Genomic DNA, 19,335 nt, shown 5'->3' on the forward strand with positions numbered 1-19,335 from the left:
CCGATTCGCGGGTGGAGGAGAATTCTGGCCACGGCAGGGGCGGGATTTACGCTGGCCCTGGGCGATTCCCCGACCCTGCAGGGGGTCGGAGAATTCCGCCCACGGTTAGTGAGCTGGCATTCCATATCGCCAATGTCACTCATTAGTCACTTGTGAGATTAGTACCGCACAGAATTAACACCAGAAATGAGCCAGCTCTCAACCACACTTTGTGTTAAAACAAAATCATGATATTTAAACGAGATATATTGTTGAACTTGTATCTTTGTCCTGAACCATCCCGCATTGTCTGAAACTTCTCTTTCCTTTTCTCTCAGGTGTTTGCACCCAGAGTGGGTGTGATGTATCTACTAGCAAGTTTGGCATTTTTATTTTATTATAGTAAAGTACCCGAGAGATACTTTCCAGGTACGTCAATCTCTCTCTCTCTCTTTTTATACTCTTTTTGTACACAGATTATGTTGCGTGTCATATTCACGGTAAACCTCTGTCCGACAACCAATATGAGAATGAAAAATAAATAAGGCCAAAATTGACATAATGTTTCACAGGTGGTGTCTCAGATACAGGGGGTAAGCTTTTATCTTCTGGCATAGAGATTTGAACATTGGGTGTGCCTATCAGGAATTGGCATGTGAGATCATTGTCTGGCACGCTCAAGTGTCCTGATGTTGAGAATCGACTGCCCCACGTCACGTTGGTTATCGGCTGTGTTACCAAGATGACTCTCTCTCTCTCCTCTCTTACTTCTTCTCTCTCCTCTCTTACTTCTTCTCTCTCTCCTCTCTCTCTCTCTCCTCTCTCTTCTCTCTCTTCTCTCTTCTCTCACACTCTTCTCTCTCTCTTCTTCTCTCTCTCTTCTCTCTCTCTCTTCTCTCTCTCTCTCCTCTCTCTCTCTCTCCTTCCTCTCTCTTCTCTCTCTCTCTCTTCTCTCTCTCTCTCTTCTCTCTCCTCTCCTCTTCTCTTCTCTCTCTCTCTTCTCTCTCTCTCCTCCCTCTCTCTTCTCTCTATCCCCCTCTCTCTCTTCTCTCTCTCTCTTCTCTCTCTCCCCCCTCTCTCTCTTCTCTCTCTCACTTCTCTTTCTCCTCTCTCTCTCCTTGCTCTCTCTCCTCCCTCTCACTTCTCTCTCTCCTCTCTCTCTTCTCTCTCTCTTCTCTCTATCCCCCCCTTCTCTCTCTCTCCTCTCTCTTCTCTCTCCCCTCTCTCCTCTCTCTCTCTCTCCTCTCTCTCTCTACTCTCTATCCCCCCTCTCTCTTCTCTCTCTTCTCTCTCTCTCTCCTCTCGCTCTCTTCTCTCTATCCCCCCTCTTCTCTCTCTCTCTTCTCTTCCTTCTCTCTCTCCCCTCTCTCTTCTCTCTCTCTCTCTCTCTCTTCTTTCTTCTCTCTTCTCTCTCGCTCTCCTCCCTCTCGCTCTCCTCCCTCTCACTTCTCTCTCTCCTCTCTCTCTCTCTTCTCTCTATCCCCCCCCTCTCTCTTCTCTCTCTCTTCTCTCTCTCACTTCTCTCTCTCACTTCTCTCTTTCCTTTTTTCCTCCTTTAAGACCCAGCACGCGGGCCAATCTTTTGATGACCTTTCCAATGTGACACAATGTCACATTATGTTTGACACTCCTCAGAAACACCATGAGATATTTTATTCTGCAAAATGTGCTTCACAAATGCAAGTTATTGTTCATTTGGTTTATTTGGCTGACACTCATTGCCGGACATTTATCATTGGTGAGATTGCAGGATTCCTTCTGTGTCGAAGACTTGAGCTGGTGGACCTTTGTGAAGATCTAACTTGTTTTTTTCCAAGGAAATAAAGGACCTTTTAATGAAGCTATTTGTGACAATAGTATTGGGGAATCTTTTAAATTAGAGGCATTTAACCCATCAACCCCAGATTTTCTTTGGGTTTACTGATCTCCTACTATGTTTATTAGTCTTTAATATCAGATCCATGCCAACTTGTGGAGAAATCCTCGGTATAGAATCCCTTCTTCCTCTGCCCCATAATGCACCATCATTCCCGTACTGGCCTCCCCGAACAGGCGCCGAGAAGTGGCGACTAGGGGCTTTTCACATTAACTTCATTGGAGCCTACTTGTGACAATAAGCGATTATTATTATTATGGTTTATGACATGAGCGGTCATTTCTTCAAGTCATTCCTATCCAATTCATGATTAGGTTCCGAGATTTCCCATGTACACCAAAGAAAATAATCCAGCTCGGCTCCACCATTCTTCAAGACGGTCCTAATTCCTGTAATCGCTCTCCCGTTGTAAGCTGCCCTTGCGTTACTCTGACTAATGAAGTTATCACCAGGGTCTCCACTGCAGGCTGGTGAGAATCTGAGATTGAGCAAATAACAGGAGAGTTTGAACTTTTTAATGATTCTACATAATTAGTAAGAAACACACAGTGCATCAAATGATTCCCCTGTTCGGGGGAAGATGAAGAATACATTTCCGATTGGTGTGAACTTATGTGTAGTTTCTCTGCCAAATTTCCTATCTTACATCAATGACAACAGTTCAGAAGCATTTCCTCGGCCATAATGCATTTTGGGACATCCAACTGAAATAATAGGTCCTACTTAAATGCAAATGAGTTTTCTCCTCCGCAATCTCGCTAACTCGCTCTCGTCTCCCACTTTCTCGCTACCCTTCTCATGCTCCCCTGCTCTCGTACCGCCATTCTTACACCTCCATTGACACACACACTCTCTCCTGCAACCCCCCTCTCAATTCTCAGCACATCCTTGCTCTCTCTCCCTCTCACTCTCCCCGCCCTTGCTCTCTCTCACCCACCCCCCCGCTCTCTCTCCCCTCACCCTGCTCTCTCTCCTCCATGAGCCCCCTCTCTCCCCCTTACTGCCGCACACCCTCCCTGTCTCTCTCTTCCACGCAACCAATCATCCTGTGTAGTTTGAATTGAAACAGAAGCTTGGCAGTTAACTGTTCCCTGGTACATTCTCAATGGCCACGCCTCTACTAATTAGATCTCCTCATACAGTATAAATTGTTACTCCCTTTACTATTGGGTATTCTTGCAAATGTGTCCTGATGAGTGTAAGACACAAAACTTCGACAGTGTGTCTCTTTTTCTCAATAACGCTTTGGGAATCAGTAATTAGGTCATGAATAGGAATGAGGAGAGAGTTAAGCAGATGTTCTGTAGAGAGGTGTTGGAGGGAGTTATTGGTGCAGAGGTGGAAAGCTGTTATATGTTTGAAGTGGAAGAATCATTGAACCCCTGCGGTGAGGAAGGAAGCCATTCGGCCCATCGAGTCTGCACCCACCCTCCGAAAGAGCACCCCACTTAAACCCAATCCTCCGCCCTATTCCTGTAACCACACCTGACCGTTGCACACCGAGGGGCAATTTAGCACGGCCAATCCACCTAACTGGAGCACCCGGAGAAAACCCACACAGACACGGGGAGGAATGAAATGAAAAAAATTGAAAATGAAAATCGCTTATTGTCACGAGTAGGCTTCAATGAAGTTACTGTGAAAAGCCCCTAGTCGCCACATTCCAGCGCCTATTCAGGGAAGCTGGTACGGGAATTGAACCGTGCTGCTGGCCTGCCTTGGTCTGCTTTCAAAGCCAGCGATTTAGCCCAGTGTGCTAAACCAGCCCCTGTACGTGCAACACACAATGCACGTTCAGTCCGTGAACGTGCAAAACCCACACAGACAGTCATGCAAAGCTGGAATTGAACCCGGTCCCTGACACTGCGAGGCAGCAGTGCTAACCACTATGCCGCCCAGGTAGAGAAAGAAAATGAGATTACAAAAAAGTTGGTGCAGACACGGAGCCCAAGGCACCTCTTTCTGTTCTCCATAGTCCTGTCAGTCTGGTGACTGGTGCAGGGGTTACATATTTTAATTCTAGACTTGGCCAACATTCAGCCACTTATCTGGACGAGTGAGTGGATTGCTGCACAGCACCAGAGTGGGCCTCCTCGGAGAGGAGACCCCCAAATTGCACTTTAACTGGCTTTGCTCACTCAGCCTTGGCATCGCACTAATCATGCAGCGTGACAGAGGAGGGAAAGGTTCTGTTTAGCCAGCTGTATGTGATCAGACACCGAGGCACAAACCACAGATCATGCACACAGGAAATGTACACTGAAATTTCAAACCGACTCTAAAGACATTTCCATCAGGGATTCTCCCAGTTCAAAGTAAAGGAGCAATGTGTAATTAGTGTATTTAATGTAAAACCAGTTTATTAAAAAATCCTAATAATAGCTTCATTTAATTTGAAAGATTATTCATTCACAACGGAATGCTGGTCCAACAGAGGGTAACGTTTAGACATTAAATCCAATCAGCTTTTCTGCACTAACAGCCGCATCCGCTACCTTCTTGCTGTTAATTCATTGCGTGTAATGAGCCAACTACCCTCTTGACAGGTCAGGGAGCACTGGGGTGGAATGATTGCTTTGACACTCTTGGCACCGGGGCAGGGCGGTGGGGAGCAAATTCCAGATGTGGCACCTGTGCTAGGCTCCCACAACAATACGGGGTCCCTGGGCTGCCTGCAGCCAGCTGCGAAGTCAACAACAATGGAAAGTTAACCTCACGAGGAGGACTTGCACCGTGTCACACAAACAGTGCTCAGTTGAAACACGACCAATGCTTTCTCCATCCACCAGCTATTTAATGAAATGAAATGAAATGAAAATCGCTTATTGTCACGAGTAGGCTTCAATGAAGTTACTGTGAAAAGCCCCTAGTCGCCACATTCCGGCGCCTGTCCGGGGAGGCTGGTACTGGAATCGAACCGTGCTGCTGGCCTGCTTGGTCTGCTTTAAAAGCCAGCGATTTAGCCCTGGTGAGCTAAACCAGCCCCTGATATCGCAACAGACGACAAGGACAAACATGATCAGTTGAGAAATAGTGTCGAATTGCGTGACATTACACCATAACAATGTCTTCCGTAACGTCACAGTTAGGTGTATTGATGTGTGGAATCAAAATCATTACACGTTTAGGTTTAAAAAGAGATTCTGTATTGTGAACAAGGTTAGTTATTCCATCTGTTTGGTTTTACTATTTTCATTCTAATAAGAGTTCTTGTTTTCCAGGTGGATACTTAAATTATTTTGGCTGCAGTCACCAGTGGTGGCATTTCTTGGTAGTTTTAATGTTCTATTGGTGGCACCAGACTGCTGTTCACATAATGCATTATAGACATGAACAGCCATGTCTAAAAATAACTGAGTAAATTCTTTAAGTTCCCAGCACTTCCGCAAGAGGACTGCTTTGCAATTAAGAAAACACACACACACACACACACACACAAAAAAAATCAATCTGCTAATTCTTCAATTCTCCGAGTCTTCTAACCAACTGCATGGTGACCTTCTGATTACTTAAAACCTGAATGTGTCTCGATCATGTGCTGTACGTTTGAAGGTTGTACTTTGGTACATACTGGTCCTGCGACACCAATTCAACGGCTCCTCAGACCTGTTTTTCTGCATGAAGAAGCCTTTTTGATCAGCAAAATTAGTGACTGCCCATTTTTTCTAACACTTGGATTGTGCCAGTAACTAGTCAGTATCACCGGGCTCGAGGTGCAGCGAAGGCAGCTACAATATAATGCCTTTTAACTGAAAGCCAATGCATGTATTTGTAAAATACAACAACCGTACTGAATTGTCTTTTGGGTGTATTATAATGCCTGCCTTGTTCATTGTTCTACATTTTGTAGAAACGATTTAATATGTACTGTAACATGTATGCTGCAAATTCAATATAACTAGTGGCCAGAGAAGCAACTGTACTGCATGCAAAGCAACACATTATAAATGTTTACAAGGCCTAACTAGTGCCCTCCTTAAACACTGTTTTCCCCCCAATATTTAATGTGTGTGATAATGAGTTCAATAACCACTAAATCTGGCTTTATGTTGTGAAGTAATCAATTTAATTTTGAAAGACTATTGCACTGACCATTTCAATAGAGGAGACCATTTCATTAATCAAATCTTGTAACACTACTTAATTAAAAAAACATAAAACCAATTAATTTTTATTAAAACCGCAAGCGTTGTGTGGGAGATAGATTTTTGGAGGAAGGGTTTGGAGAAAGGGCGGAAGTTCCTCAACTTTTTAATTTTTTAACTGGGGAAATGTCATGTTAATCTTTGGATATTGTAGCCGTGCCACATAGTGATGGAATGTTTTAATTCTAAAACATTATCCGGCCTGTGTGTTTGGTAAGTGTTGGAAACTAATTTCAGGAAATGTTCAATATTAGAGTGGTTTTTAAATGTTCCCATTTATGTGAAGAGCAAATGAACAAGGAGCTTCAAAATTGCAACATGGATACTTGGGGCATAACTAGCTATTTGTTGCTTGCATGCTTTTAATCTCCTGGAACGCGGTGGTACAATTTGTATGGGCTTTTATCGGAAAGGCCAATAGGAATGTGACTCTTACACTTTGATAACTGAAATACCTGCATTAGTCTAGTACTAAGCCTGAATTTTCTTTAAGATCCAGCATCACGGGGGAGGGGGTTGAGATTTCAAAGAATGTCTCATTTAATTCGGAGCTGGAAGTGTGATTTTCCTTAATTCAATACCATTCGATTTATAAATATTGCCCTCTTTGCCAACCTGCACTGTGCAAAAGTGTAGATTAAATCCAGTATACACCAGGCAAGATGAACCTTTTTCCTGGCGAAATTCTTGCAACTGATTAATTTTTGATCTGACATAGCTGTATTTTAGTGATGTATAAAGGCATCTTATGGTCTTAGATCAGCCATGATTGATTGGCGGAGCAGACTCGATGGGCCGAGTGGTCTAATTCTGCTCCTACATCTTATGGTCTTATCTCTGAACCAGAGTGTGTTGCGATCTATTAAGTGGACATGGTAGAAAATGCAGAGAAATGTCTAGAGGCAACTGGATTACTCATGATGGTGAAGCTGCATTGAGTGAAATACTTAAAGAGCGCAAGGATAATCAATGAATTGGCAAATGATGCCAGAAAGTTACTCGGTGAATTGAGGATTCCTGCAGTGAAATGGACTGGGGCGGGGCGGGGCAGGCCAATTCAGTTGCGTTCTACTGGTCAGGAAACTCCAGTTTAGCTTTGTCACCAGTCATGAAGCCGCCAAAAGTCTGATGTGAATGGTACGGAGTGGTCGAATGATAAAACGTTGCCAATAGTCTTTCCTCTGAACTGATCATTAGCTGGTTGGGTAGGTCGAAAGTGCCTATGCTTAAAAATGGCATGTCACCTCAGCTTAATGCTATCTCAGGCGAATAGCACTGGGTTCCCCACCTTCTCCAATAACCCTTGTCGTTCCTTTACGAAATATCCTTTTGACAGGAGAAATGTTGTTTTTCTTCTTCTTCTTGGTACAGAGATTGAAAGCAGCACATATTTGCTCCGTTATTTTTCGTGTGGCTTAGTGTTTTGTTGCAATGCTCCTAGTGCCAAATATGTCCAACTATTGCAAGTTGGTCTATTGTCCAAGTATTTTACTCATTCCCTCCAATCATGTTGAGTTGGAGGGAGAGCTGCCCCAATCAGTATTTGCTTATAACATAAGGCAACATTGTCTTTTTTTTTTGGTTTGGTTTGCTATTTAAACCATTTTTGTCTTTTGATATTACTTGAAGATTGTTTTGAAAATGTTTATAAACCTGAATGTTGCATCTTCAATAAAGACTTTTGATGTGATTTGTTTCATTGTCTATTCTACCAACTTGCCCCAATATCTGAAAGATCTAAAGGCGATAGAACAATATGGAATGACATTTTACGTTTTAATCAGTAATAATCTTTACTAGTGTCACAAGTAGGCTTACATCAACACGGCAATGAAAATCCCCTAGTCGCCACATTCTGGCGCCTGTTCGGGTACACGGAGGGAGAATTCAGAATGTCCAATTCACCTAACAGCACGTCTTTCGGGACTTGTGGAAGGAAACCGGAGCACCCAGAGGAAATCCATGCAGACACGGGGAGAACGTACAGACTCCGCACAGACAGTGACCCAAGCCGGAAATCAAACCCGGGTCTTTGGCACTGTGAAGCAACAGTGCTAACCGCTGTGCTACCGTGCCGCCAAGAGTCAATTATCATAACTAGTAACGTTGTGACTTACTTCAGAAGTTTATACTGATATGACTCCATATTGCATTGAATTATTTTTCTCCACTAAATGTGGCCAATGGTGTCTGTCAATGAACCAGGCTACAGGCCAGGATGTGCAGAATGAGTCTCCATTGCAGTAGACTTTACCATAGGTTACTAAACCAGCAACATCTGCAATCTTCTGTAAGTTTTCTGCGTGCTGCTTGAGCAAGTGGTTCACCAGGAAACTAAGTTTGAAATCTCTTTGCTACATTAACCCAAAACATTGGCAGTCAACAGTGGAGTATAGCAGGGCAGCACGGTAGCATAGTAAGGCAGCATGGTAGCACAGTGGCTAGCACAGTTGCTTCACAGCTCCAGGGTCCCAGGTTTGATTCCAGCTGGGTCACTGTCTGTGGAGTTTGCACGCTCTCCCCGTGTCTGCGTGGGTTTCCTCCGGGTGCTCCGGTTTCCCCTCCCCCCCCCCCCCCCACAGTCCAAAGACGTGCAGGTTAGGTGGATTGGCCGTGCTAAATTTCCCTTAGTGTCCAAAAAAAATGTTAAGTGGGGGTTACGGGGATAGGGTAGATACATGGACTTCAGAAGGGGCTCTTTGCAAGGGCCGGTGTAGACTCGATGGGCCGAACGGTCTCCTGCACTGTAAATTCTATGATTCTCGTTAACAAAACTCCAGAAGACAGCAGTCATGAAGATTAGCTTTTCAATATTGATCAGCACAAAGTAGTTCTTTAATACGGTACAGCTGAAGTGATACTTTGAATAAGTTACATTGTCAAATTACAAATGCAAGATATTGTTCATATAAATTATAAAAGCAGGGTAACATTAAAGTCTGAAGGCCAGTCAGGTAATTACTGAAATGACAGCCATTGGTATACAATTATAGACCTAGAATTTCAACATTTATTCCTTACCATAACAGACATTACTCCAGGACATTAGCTTTCAGGAACAGTAAATTGAGATTACAGAGGGGCATCGGACATGAGAAAAGGAACATGTCCCAAAAGATGAAAAATTTGATATTTTACATATTGGCTTGAATTTTGCATAAATAGGGACACATCCTGAGCCAATATTGGTCAGCTATTGATGTTAAACATATTTGACTGGAATTGTTACAGGAAAGCGAAATAGCCTGAATAAATTCGCTAGAGAAACAATTGTAAACCTCAAATCGAGACATAGCAAGGTACGGACATTCCCAGAAAAAGTGAAGGGGGGGGGCAACAAAACTTGGGAGTTTCATCGGGTAGGTAGAGAAACTAATGAGACTGGGCCTTCGATTTCTCATTTTCTTCTGTTTTTCCATAGAATTTACAGTGCGGAAGGAGGCCATTCGGCCCATCGAGTCTGCACCGGCTCTTGGAAAGAGCACCCTACTTAGAAGCATATCAAGCGGAGTGCGGAAACTGCAGAGGGAAAGCAATAAAAAGAGTAGGCTGAAGGGGGAAATGAAGAGAGACTGCCATAAATATAAAGGGAAATAGAGTATTTTTAAACACCAAGTTTGCAAAGAAATGAATGTAATTAGAGATGAAGAAAAGAGATGTGTACATCCAAGGGAGTAATAATGGGAGTGAAAGAATTTTAAAAAATATTGCAAACTACTATCGCATCTATCTCCCAAGTCCTTTGACATATCCTTGGGCAGGTCGACACCACCCAAATCCATGTGCATCTCCTGCAATTTCTATGAATCCCTCCAATTAGGTATCTATCTCACCTCAATATCAAAACTGTTCTTATCAAAGTGGCAAAGACTTTGCAGTAAATTGAAGGGGTGTAGGTTAGGTTGAGTTTTGATTAGGATAAATGGTCGGCACAACATTGTGGGCTGAAGGGCCTGTACTGTGCTGTGCTGTGCTGTTCTATGTTCTAAGACATCTGAAACGTAACAAAGGTAATCTATCTCTTCCTGACCCCACCGTTCCTCTCCAATGTTCGCCAGTGGGACTGCTCTTGCCCAATTCCCTGCTTTACAGAGATTAAATCGGTTAGGATTATATTCATTGGCGTTTTAAGAGTGAAGGGAGATTTCATAGAAACTTATAAAATTCTAACAGGATAAGACAGGGTAGATTCCGAAATAATATTCCCAATGATAGGGGAGTCCAGAACCAGGGGTCATAGTTTGAGGATAAAGGAGTAAACCTTTTAGGACTGAGGTGAGGAGAAATTTCTTAACCCAGAGAGTGGGAAATCTGTGGAATTCACTACCACAGAGAGTAGTTGAGGTGAAAACATGGTATAATTTCATGAAGGAATTAGATATAGCTCTTGGGTCTAAAGGGATATTGGAGGGGGGGGGCGGAAAGAGGGGTCAGGGTTTTGAACTTGGATGATCAGCCATGATCATAATGACGGAGCAGGCTCGAAGGGCCTAATGGCCTCCTCTTGCTTCTAGTTTATATGCATGTTTCTATGTATTAACCATCTGGTGGTAGGCAGACATCCCTTTCTACTCCCACACCATTACCTCTGTTGTTTCAGAGTATCGACCCTTGGTCCTCTAATTTCTCATCTAAATGCTGCCCCATTGGTAACATCATCTGAAAGTAGGTGGTCAGTTGCCTCATGTACATTAATGCCACTCTTGTCGTCATTGCTCTTGATCCTTCCGCTGTCTATAAAGTTGTCAGACAACTGGATGAGCAAGAGTTTTCTCCCAATTAAATATTGGGGAGACGGGGGCTGGATTTCTCTGGCTGTTGCGATTCTCTGGACTTTGGAAACTTGATGTCATATCCCAAGGTGAGCTGCGGAACACATACCCGAATGATCATCAAGATCACCTTATTCCATCCCACGAGCATTGTTCTGAGCCTATTTTACAAATCTTCCCAGCATGCTTTGCACCATCGCCATAAACTTTATCATCCAAAATTCTGTTGCCCGTCTTAATTTATGCAATCCCTTCACTCTAGCTCCCGGTTAAGCAACATTTCAATTTTGAAAGTCGTTTTTAAATCCCTCCCTGGCGTTGCTCGTCCCCCGCCTTCCAAAATATCTGTGGTCCTGTAATTGTGGTCTCGAGCATCGCTATGTGATGCAGGGTAGCACGGTGGTTAGCACTGTTGTTTCACAGTGCCAGGGACCCGCGTTCGGTTCCCGGCTTGGGTCACCGTGCGGAGTCTGCACGTTCTCCCCGTGGGTTTCCTCCGGGTGCTCCGGTTTCCTCCCACAAAAGTCCTGAAAGACGTGCAGGTTAGGTGAATTGGACATTCTGAATTCTCCCTCCGTGTGCCCGAACAGACTCTGGAGTGTGGCGACTAGGGGATTTTCACAGTAACTTCATTGCAGTGTTAATGAAACCCTACTTGTGACACTAATAAAAGGTAAAAAGGGGCGGCACGGTGGTTAGCATTGCTGCCTACGGCGCTGAGGACCCGGGTTCGAATCCCGGCCCTGGGTCACTGTCGGTGTGGAGTTTGCACATTCTCCCCGTGTTTGCGTGGGTTTCACCCCCACAACCCAAAAGATGTGCAGGATAGGTGGATTGGCTATGCTAAATTGCCCCTTAATTGGAAAAAAATAATTGGGTACTCTAAATTTTTTTTTTTTTAAATAAAAGGTAAAAAAAAATTTAAAAATTGCTCCTCCCTTTACCATCCAAGTCCCAAAATCTATATTTTCCTCCTTAAATCTTTCCACCTTTCTCCACTCCTTTAAGAAGCTCCCTGAAACCTACTTTCACCACACTTTTGGTCATCTATTCCAATATCTTGTTAGGTGGTCCAGTGTCAAATTTCATTTGATAATAGCCCAATGAAGGGCTTTGGGATGTTTTACTTTGTTGAAGGTGCTTTATAAACGAGTTGTTTGTTAAGTCAGCAGTGAAGGAGTTAAATAAGATAAACATTTATAAAATTAATACAGATTTTACAATGCAGAGGCACCAGTCAGAAGCTGGCATAGGTGTGGTAATGCCATGTGTAATACCCATGCAGGAGAGAATGGAGTTATTGCACCTTCAACATAGAAAAAAGGTTCCAAGGTACTTCACAAAAATGTAATTATTACAAGTAGGTTGGTGATGAGAAGCAAGTGAGCTTTAATGAGAGAATAGTCGAGTAGTTTAATGGGGGGGAAAAAACTAACTCAGAAGAATGGGAAGTTCGAGGAGCATGTGGCAGAGGAGCAGGTTATGGAGACCATCAGGGCTGATGTGATGAACAGATTTAAACTACGAGAATTCTAAATTTAAATGCTTTGGGGGACCAGGAGCCATTATGAAATGGAAGTCCCAGAAAACCATAGGCTGATCGCCTCCTTTTTGGGGGAAAAGAGCGGACTGGTGGTGATTTAACCCGATGGTAACCACACCTCAGGCAAGGCGCAAGGTTGAAAAGTCAGGGCCTTCGTGCATAACCTCAGGCAGTACAGGAATTGAACCCCCTGCACTGTTGACATTGCTCTGCATGATGAACCAACTGAGCTAACTGACCTCCAAAGGAATCAATGTAGTTCAGCTAGGCCGGGGCGGCATGGTGGTTAGCACTGCTGCTTCACAGCGCCAGGGACCCAGGTTCAGTTCCAGTCTTGGGTGACTGAAGGGGAGTTTATAAATTCTCCCCATGTCTGGGTTTCCTCCCACAGTCCAAAGATGGGAGGTGTACAGGTTGTTATGGGGATAGGGCAGGGTGTGTAAATGGGTAGAGTGCTTATGCAAAGGGTCGGTGTAGATTTGATGGGCTGAATGGCCTCCTTCTGCACTGTAAGTATTCTATGAAAGGACAGCAATGCTGGGCATGATTGGCAAAATTGAAGATTAGCTTAAGTGTATTAAGGGTGACAGATTAGTACCAAGATGATGGCATAGGAAAAGCTAGGGATTGTTTTTCTAATTTTAACAGTGATGGCTAATTAGTGATCTGCTGGGAGTTAAAAATTATGTTTTAAAAAGATCAGCGAAAACTATTCCCAAAAGTTGGTGATGTGGTAACATGAGTAACCTTTGAAGGTCATCAGAGAGAAAGGGGATTTCTATTGCAAGTGTAGCACGGTAGCACAAGTGGATAGCACTGTGGCTTCACAACGCCAGGATCCCAGGTTCGATTCCCCACTGGGTCACTGTCTGTGCGGAGTCTGCATGTTCTCCCCGTTTCTGCGTGGGTTTCCTCCAGGTGCTCCGGTTTCCTCCCACAGTCCAAAGACGTGCAGGTTAGGTAGATTGGCCATGATAAATTGTCCTTAGTGACCAAAAGGGTTAGGAGGGGTTATTGGGTTACAGGGATAGGGTGGAAGTGAGGGCTTAAGTGGGTCGGTGCAGACTCGATGGGCCAAATGGCCTCCTTCTGCACTGTACGTTCTATGTGTGCTGTTCTGCAAGTGTGCTTGAAGTGAAATCTGAAATAGCTTTTAAAAGGGCTGCACGGAAGCACAGTTGCTTCACAGCACCAGGAACCTGGGTTCGATTCCCGGCTTGGGTCACTGTCTGTGCGGAGTCTGTACTGTACGTTCTCCTTGTGTCTGCGTGAGTTTCCTCCAGGTGCTCCTGTTTCCTCCCACAAGTCCTGAAATACGGGCTTGTTAGGCGAATTGGACATTCTGAATTCTCCCTCCTAAACAGGCACCGGAATGTGGCGACGAGGGGATTTTCACAGTAACTCCATTGCAGTGTTAATGTAAGCCTACTTGTGACACTAATAAAGATTATTATTAAAAGGGGAAGTGAATAAATAAATGTATTAAATCAAGTAAATTATTGGCTTACAATAATCCTCTGATGAATAAGAGAGGAAAAGCTTTGACAAAATGTAATTTTTGGGCAATATGAAATCAATTGAATGGAACAACGGGCAGAGGAATGTGACTCAGTGGCAAGCTTGAGAGCTGACATGAACAGAATGGGTGAATGGGCTCCTGGCCATGAAACCAGCAATACAAATGGTGTTGGCATCTCTATTACAAAGATTTATCGTAATTGAATAACAGAAATATATAACCAAGCTTACCGAGTGGTAGATTTTAATTCATGCTTTTTTAAAAGTCGATTGCCTATAAATAATTCACAGATTTCTCCTAATTTTTACACAAGTCAGGCTACAAAAAAAAAAAATCACAGTGATAGGCACCAAATTATACAGACTACTTTGAGCCACTCGTTTGTATATTTACATATCCCTTCCCTGGGAAAGGTGCAGCAGAAAATGGGTCATCATTGTCCAGATGCTCTGGCGAATTGGGACATGCAGCTTGCTCCACAAACATTTGCTCAGAGTGTAGCTGCCCCAAATTTCTCAAAGCTTGGTGTTGGCAGCTTTTACATGCTTTATTGTTACAGTCCAAGCATTCAAAATAGCAACTTTGACTAAAAGGATTTAATACAGAGTAGACTTTTGGAAACAATTCCAGTCTCAAAGGATTAGTGTCTTCTAAATGTTCACCCACCAGTAGCTCTTGCTGTTCACGGTTTAGTTCACCTTTTTGTTCCACATTGCTCATTCCTTCCCCAAGTGAATGCACGGGTTCCTCAGTGTCATTTGTATTTTCACTCAATATGAAGTGGCATGTTTCTATAGAGGACCTTCCACTTTTAACAGGAGCGTCTTCAAAAGGAGGATTGCCAAATACATCTGTTTGCACTGAAGAAACAGATTGCAAGCACGCACCAGAAGCTACTGACATGGTTTTGTTTCTAAATGGCACATTTGTGAAAATCTGAGATTCATCTTCACCAATTTCAAAATCATTCTTGGGTGTAAATGGTGCTTTTTTAAATATATCAGCACCCTCACCATCAGTCACATCATGAATATCTGTACACAAGTCAGATGAAAAAGGTAGAGTACGAGCTCCCAAATAATCCGCTGTGGAACCTTGCAAGACTTCAGCATCTTGGATGCCAAAAGTAGAACCTGGAAACCCCATTGTATAGAGCCCATGGTCACCTTCTGTAGAAATTTGGTGGGCTGGATACTCCCTTTCATCCTCAGATTGGTCACATAGGCTCAGGTAACAATCCCTCAGTTCGAGATCAGAATCTGGTTTTAAATGCGCAAGAACAGGCGTGGAATTTTTAGTGTCTTCCAGCTCGATTGTCTTCTCATCACTTTTACCCTCCTCTTCATCACTGCTTTGTAAAGTCCCTGTAGACGGGGTGAGATCACTCGAATGCTCCTCAGTTATTGGCGCTGATAAGCAACGTCCTATAAAGTGCACCATGTCTCCACAAGTCAGCTCCACCCCAACCTCTGATGCACATCCCACAACAGCAGGTAGTGTGCTTTGCTTTGTAAGCTTCATTGACATCACACTTCCACAGCCTGAAATATAACCATAGAATCGAAAATTGGGAGATAGGCATTTGATAGAAATAATCTTTCTATTGTTGAATTTTCTTTTTTGGAAGGCATTCAACATACTGGACTCGGTTACAATCAAGTGAAATGCAGTGAACATTCTAGGGTTCCTACTCACTAATAACACCAGGGCTGTAGCGTTATCATGGAGCTGCAGAAGGCTGAATCTTTCACGTTGATCGCAGTTCATTTTTTAAAAATATACTGAACAAAATTAAAACATACTCTCATACTTCACAAAACTGTTCACAAAGTACAGCATAGCAGAAACCATGTGAAAATACAAATTTTGAAACATCTACAGGTAAAGGTATTGGGCTGGATTCTCCGCCCTGCTACTTTTCTGCTCGGCCCGCCAGCGGGATTCTCCATTACGCTGGCCGGTCAATGGGGTTTCCCATTGTGGGGCAGCCCTACGCCACCGGGAAACCCCCGGGCGCTGGCAAAACGGAGACCCGCCCCATAATTCCAGCCATACGAAAGAGTGAATTAACATTTCTCGAATCTTCAAAACCTTGATCTGCAATTAATTACATTGAGGTGCAGCAGCTGTGAGCAAAAACACAGCAACAACCATTGTGCACTTTAGTTTAGCTCAGTTGGCTGGACAGCTGGTTTGTGATGCAGAAAAAGGCCAACAGCGCGGGTTCAATTCCTGTACCGGCCCCGCCTTCTCAACTTTGCCCCTCGCCCGAGGAGTGGTGATCCTCAAATTAAATCATCACCAGTCAGCTCTCCCCCTCAAAAGGGGAAAGCGGCCTATGGTCACCTGGACTACGACTAGGCCGAATAGCCTACTTCTGCTCCTATTTTTGCATGTTCTGGGGGAAGAGTATTAAAGTAAATGCAGTGGTTGAAGGCGCCAGCTCACCATCACCTTTTCGAGGGCAATCATGGATGGGCAATAAATGCTGGCCTAGCCAGGGAAGCCCACACTCCCTTGAATGAAAAATAATCTCAGTTCTTCATGATCAGCCCCTTATCCTCAGATTGTGCCTGTGTTCTGGATGGATTCCCCAGCCAGGGAAAACAACCTCTTCAATGTCTACCCGTCAAGTCCTTTCAGAATCTGCGAGCATCTCTATTTTCTGAACTCCAATAAAGGCCCAAATTACTCAGCCTATCACTGGGCAATCGTCTCATCCCAGGGAACAAGCAGACTAAGGTTTTTGCCTTTAACATTGCATTTTAAGGATAGCATTTTTGACAAAGCAAGTACCACTCCAAATACAAGGGTCATGTCCCACAGCATGTGTTAACCTACAATTTGCTGATGCAGAGCCCCATCAACTCAGAGAAGCTGACACACCAGCACAGAATAAGACTCTTTTAAAATATAGTGGTTCCACCAATGACACTGGATTGAACCCAAGTATTCTAATTTGTAACATTCAGATTTTTCTGTATTTCCACTGTTTTCTTTGCAGAGCTTTCTCCCCCTCATGTTAGTGAAATACCTGTGGTGAAACTACTTGACATTGCCCATGCACTTAGTCAGGGCGGATATCTGCAATGGGCAACATAGACTTCCATCACCTAACCATGTTTTTATTCCAATTAGGTCAGCCTTGGGTTTACTGGCACAAACTCCAGAATAAAAAGGAAAATACTGTAGATGTTCGAAATCTGAAATCGAAGCAGAAAATGCTGGGAAAGCTCAACAGATCTGGTTGAATCGGAGCTCTGAAGTGCCATATCGACTCAATGTTAAGTAATTACTCTCTCCTCAGATGCTGCTAGACCTGACAAAACTTCAGAATGTTGTGCGAGTCAAATTAGTTTGATATACATTCACAAAACTACACTATTAAAACACCCCAAGGCAGAATGGCATAAAATACAGGGACTTTGTTTGAAATCAAACCAGGTGAACACCAATATCAAATATAACAAATGATCGCAACATAGGAATGTCTCCATGCTTCTGAAGGGAATTAGTTTACGTTGAAAATTTGAAACGATAGCCATCCTTCAGACCTGTTATTCTCCAACATTATCTGATGTTAAAGGAAGATGTTCTTTCCACTGGTACTCTGTAATGTCATGGTGATTCTTTGGTGAAATGGTTATTAGCAAGGTACACCGACATTTTATGTACATGAAGTCATCTAAAACTTACCACTGGTGAGACATGGATTTCATTGGCCGTGCAGTTTCCTTTGTATCCATTTTTAAAATCAACACTAAATAGGTTTTTAAATTAGAATTTTGTGAACACAAAAATGTTACCAGACGGTATAATTTGCACAATTATAACTGCTCTGGAAAGGCAATAAATGTGTTCGGTCTGATGTTGAGTTACTGCAAAATTCTTGTTTCTTCAATAGGACTTCACAAACCCATGACCACTGTTACTAGATGGCAAGGACAGCACATGTTGCTTTCCCCAAGTCACGTAGCATCCTGATTTGGAAATATATCCCCATTCCTTCAGTCATTGGCTTAAAATCCTGGAACTCCCTCCCTAACTGTAGCTTGGCAGTTCAGCATCACCTGTGAAGTGCAACTATTGGTTGGCAATGAATGCCAGCAAAGCTGGTGACAATAGGGGCGGCACATTCTCCCAGCGTCTGCGTGGGTTTCCTCCGGGTGCACCGGTTTCCTCCCACAGTCCAATGATGTGCAGGTTAGGTGGGTTGGCCATGATAAATTGTCCCTTAGTGTCCAACGGTTAGGTCAGGTCACGGGGATAGGACGGGGAAATGGGCCTAGATAGGGTGCTCTTTCAGAGAGTCAGTGCAGACTTGATGGGCCGTATGGCTTCCTTCTGCACAATAAGGATTCTATGAAATTTATTTTTTAACAAAGTTAAGCATATTCTCCCTACAAGACATTTTGATTTGGACCATCATAACTGTACTTCCAACAGGAACAATCATTTCCGTTTTTCAAAGAATTTGGTACCGCTATTTTGGACTGTGCTAATGGCAAGGTACAGATTATACAAGATTAATAAACCAGAAAAGCAGCATATAATGTAAATGTGAAAATGCTTTCAAATTTATTTACAGCATATATATGTTTTAAATAATCACATTTTAGTCATCCATTTGTTGCAGTCATTCAACACTAGCCTAGTGGTAGGACATTCAAAACAACTAGTGCAGAAACAATGCGACATATTTTCGGCTCACATCCGTCAGTAATGGCTACTTGATAAACAGGGAAACAGGATATATCCTGAGATTTAAACACAATGAAAAATATAGTGCAAAGCTTTATATTCTAAAAAACCTGTCAAAACTAAGCAATTTATTAAATAGTTAACATTGCACATTGAGACACAGTCCTCACATTATACATTAAAAGACATCAGGAAGGTGACTGTTCCATCATTATCTTCACTCTATTTGAAATATTTACAGCTAACTGAAAGTTTGTAACTTTACTGTTGTTTCATTTATATATATATATATATATATATATATATATATATATTGTATAATGTGTATATATCTAGCAAAGTTACCTGAGACACTTTTTGTAAAAGCTCATCACCCACTTAAGATACATAACGGCCATCATTCAAATAACTAATCAAGCTTCTATTTCAGTATTCATTATAGCTACTTTGATTAATAGTCCTACAAAAAACTAAATCTTAAATAAAAAACATTAGTGAAAAATGTGACTGCTTTAAAATCTAACAGACTAAATAAAGAGCCAAAGGGTTTCTGTCCCTTAAAAGAGTTGTGCAATAGGTTTTGGAGGATGAATTAAGCCCGAATTAAAACCTCAAAATCCTCATTCATGTCATAATGAACAAAATGCAGGAAAGACAGAAGTGGACAACAGTGTATATAACATGCATACATTTACTGAACTTCAACTGCCCGACATAAGGTTGCTTTAATAGTAGAAAATAAAAGACTTTCTGCACAACAAAAGCAATTTTTAAATGTTATGGAAGATTATTTGTGCACT

At 42.8% G+C, this 19,335-nt stretch overlaps 2 protein-coding genes across 14 annotated transcripts in view; one reads left to right on the plus strand and one right to left on the minus strand.

Moving 5' to 3' along the window:
• LOC119956064 (progestin and adipoQ receptor family member 3-like) overlaps positions 1-18,056 on the plus strand; it is a 53,826-nt gene extending 35,770 nt beyond the window's left edge. For 4 of the 5 annotated variants that reach the window (XM_038782889.1, XM_038782891.1, XM_038782894.1 and 1 more), the window contains 2 exons: positions 318-408; positions 5,077-7,690. In XM_038782889.1, the coding sequence (XP_038638817.1) occupies positions 318-408; positions 5,077-5,216 (231 nt within the window). In that variant the 3' untranslated portion in view covers positions 5,217-7,690. Of the gene's footprint in view, positions 1-317; positions 409-5,076; positions 7,691-16,972 lie in introns of those variants that run through there. The other variant, XM_038782893.1, reaches the window with a different exon arrangement.
• The window catches only part of LOC119956063 (AP2-associated protein kinase 1-like), a 101,228-nt gene continuing 95,942 nt past the window's right edge, over positions 14,050-19,335 (minus strand). For all 9 annotated transcript variants that reach the window (XM_038782886.1, XM_038782885.1, XM_038782883.1 and 6 more), the window contains one exon: positions 14,050-15,375. In XM_038782886.1, coding sequence (XP_038638814.1) covers positions 14,198-15,375 — 1,178 coding nt within the window. In that variant the 3' untranslated portion in view covers positions 14,050-14,197. The remainder of the gene's footprint in view (positions 15,376-19,335) is intronic.

This window comes from Scyliorhinus canicula, chromosome 22, assembly GCF_902713615.1.
Source record: "Scyliorhinus canicula chromosome 22, sScyCan1.1, whole genome shotgun sequence".
Lineage (NCBI taxonomy): Eukaryota > Metazoa > Chordata > Chondrichthyes > Carcharhiniformes > Scyliorhinidae > Scyliorhinus > Scyliorhinus canicula.